General features: G+C 27.9%; 1 protein-coding gene across 1 annotated transcript in view; it reads left to right on the forward strand.

Moving 5' to 3' along the window:
- The window catches only part of LOC111732433 (C-type lectin domain family 1 member B-like), a 10,543-nt gene extending 7,952 nt beyond the window's left edge, over positions 1 to 2,591 (forward strand). The window contains exons 7-8 of the mRNA XM_023524287.1: positions 1,541 to 1,656; positions 2,472 to 2,591. Coding sequence (XP_023380055.1) covers positions 1,541 to 1,656; positions 2,472 to 2,591 — 236 coding nt within the window. The remainder of the gene's footprint in view (positions 1 to 1,540; positions 1,657 to 2,471) is intronic.
- The last annotated feature ends 598 nt before the right edge of the window (positions 2,592 to 3,189 follow it).

The following is a 3,189-nucleotide window of genomic DNA, read 5'->3' on the forward strand; positions in this document are numbered from 1 at the left end:
GTGATGGAAGGAGATTCGACTTTGGGTGGTGAACATATAATGCAATATACAGATGATGTATTATAGAATCATACACTTGAAACCTATATAATTTTATTAAATGATGTCATCCTAATAAATTTAATAAAAATAATATAAATAAATATTTATATGATATTAAATAATAAAAGAGACAGATGGTGTGGGAAGGACTAGCATTGAAGGATTACGTTTAACTGTCAAGAAATAATAGTAAAATGTTTTACAATTTTGAAAATGAGAAAATTTTTGAGATAGCTACATCAAATACTGAACAAAATAAAGAAAATTATTATCAAAAAGGAAAATATTAATGAGGAAGAAAATATAATTGTCATATCATGTGACTTAGCAGGGGATAATATCAATAATATGATAAAAATAAAACATTAAATAATAATTTTAACAACAACAAAAAGGCATATATCAATAAAAAATTGACAATTGTGGAGTAAAAGAAAAAATAATAATGAAAATGATTATAAAAAACTTATTTATCTTAATAGAGGTGGTGATTGCACAACATTATGAACGTACTAAATGTCACTAAATTGTTCACTTAAAATTGTTAATTTTATGTTATGTGAATTTCACTTGAATAAATCATTTTTTAGTTACTATGACCAGAAAAATAAAATATGACCAGAAAAAATTCTAAACATCTATCAATAATTAAAATTTTAAAATTCTCTGATTCTGTCTATTAAAAGATATATTGATAAAACAACTGATAATTTCTATGTCTTTGTATAAGAAAAATTAGACAATTTGTATGCTGTTTACACATTTATATGCAATTTTAAAGAGATATGACTGATTAATGAAAACACACCAAGTTTGAAAGTACAAGTAAAGGAAAAGACATATCAAGGGAAAACTGACCAAAGTAAAATTTTCCAGTCTCTACTGATATTATGTAAAACAGAATGTAAGACAAAGAACATTATTATGAAGAGGAGAATAAACTGCAATATGACAAAAAATTTTAAGTTATCGAGAAGATGTAACATTTTCAATAAACATACACTTAAGGTAGCTTCAAGATGCATTAAAGAAATGTTAAGAGAACTACTGGGGAAAAGGAGGAAACAGTGAAGCCACCTTCATGGTGAAATATTTTTTAAAGTCTTTTAAAATTATTAAGATATGAGATAATATTTAACAAATAAAATATGAATAAGAAAATAAATTGTCCTATCTATTGACATATATAGAATTCAATACTAAGTAATTAATACTAATTTTGTCAATCCCACAGAAAAAAAGTAAATATCGATATAGATATTATGTAATTTTAAATAAATGACCATAAAGCATATTTCAACAAATTTGGAAGATTAACTATCTGCAAGCTACTCTTATAAAAATTAATATAAAAGGCATAAATGTTTAAATTTCCATATATAGAGAAATTATACGATATACTACATTACTCATTGCTTGAAGAATAATTTAACAAAATTGTAAAATATTTAGGAATGAATGATAATAAAATTATGTATTAAATGATCTGGGAAATTAGTGAACCGAGTTCAACTTAAAGTGGTAACAACTAATTACGAAAATGATCAAATCAAGGAAAAGAAGGTAAAAAATACAAAAAATGAATTAGATGGTGATGATTATGATGAAGGGACAGTACAGAGAATCTACAAAACAACAAGCAGGTTCTTCTGAAAGATTAAAACAAACCAAAGTTTGGTAAAATTTCAGAAAGAAAATGTCAGAAGGCACAGATGAATGATTTTAGGCATTATAAAGGGGATGCATAGAGAGATAAAATAATTTAGAAAGCAAAAAAAAATCTGCGATAATTTCAGTGCAAAAAACCTGGAAAATGTCAATGACATGAAGAAATGTCTAGGCGAACACAACTTATCCAACTTGAATAATTTTAAAACCATAAAAATATTAAATTAGTGCTTAAATTCTTCCTATGAAAAAAAGCATAGGGCTTTGTGAAGCTTTCTCTGAAAATTTCATAGACTATATTTTTCAATATATATAAACTATTTCAGAAAATAGATAAAGAGCACTTCTGAACTCACTCTATAAGGCTAGCTTAACATTTACCAGCTTAATCTTTTAATAAAATAGGTATTAAAGACAGAGTTAGTTTAAACAGTACAATGAATACTGTGAAATCCTTTCGATTTCACATATTAAATGTATATACTTAACATAAATTTGTCAAATTTATAAAATGTATTATTGTCATTACCATTCATAAAAGATCTTAAAAATTCTCAAATAATTATCTCAATATTAATTAGAATCAAAAATATTATTTTAAATAATCTCTTGATTAGACAGAACATTTAAATGGAAATTTAAACATCTATAAAATAATAAATCCAGTCAAAATATGAAAGGATTAGAATGACCTTTACTCTTTGGTGACTACATGGAAAAAATGATAAATTTTACTCTAATGGATTTATGATTTTCTATAGATTTATGAAAGTAGAATGGGATATAATGAAGCTTCTATGATCAAAATTTTATCAAAGGACGAAACCCCATCAGTGAGGAGAGGAGCACTGCAGTTTACATTACTCGAAGGAAAGAGCTAGTCTGATTATTGTGAGCAGAGGAGAGGGCCGACCATAATCAAGAGATTTTCAAACCGATGTGTGTTGGTGGCATAACCTGGAATCTTAAGAGCTCCAAGTACAAAAAATAAACCACTTGTCCTTACAATTCTACCCATGTCCCACCTGGGGTATTTTTCTTAGAACATGACATGAGAAAGGAGTGAAAAATGAATAAAATTTGCACAATCTCAAGCATTTCTGGGGTGCTTAGTTTCTAGAGCCCTGCTGGAGTTTAATACAAAGATGAACCAACATTTTGAATGAAACTCAGCCAAACCCCCTGACAGATCAACTACTGACAACAGCTAAGAGATCAGACACTTAGGGCTGGTGATGCAGTGATAAGGCACATTAAAAGTAACCAGAGTAACTCAATATAATTAAAGCTTAGCCCAGCCACAACTCATTGCTACTCTTCTTAGAATCTGAATGACCAGTTCCTCTGTAACCACCAAAAGAAAAAAAGTATTGCGCACTGCTTTGTCAAAATATTTTATTTAACCTGCTCTGCAAAAAGCCCAGCTGATTTTACCACTGAGAAACAAAAGACCTACCAATACAGCTTCCTGGGACTCTT

Source organism: Pteropus vampyrus, unplaced genomic scaffold (assembly GCF_000151845.1).
Source record: "Pteropus vampyrus isolate Shadow unplaced genomic scaffold, Pvam_2.0 Scaffold460, whole genome shotgun sequence".
Classification (NCBI taxonomy): domain Eukaryota; kingdom Metazoa; phylum Chordata; class Mammalia; order Chiroptera; family Pteropodidae; genus Pteropus; species Pteropus vampyrus.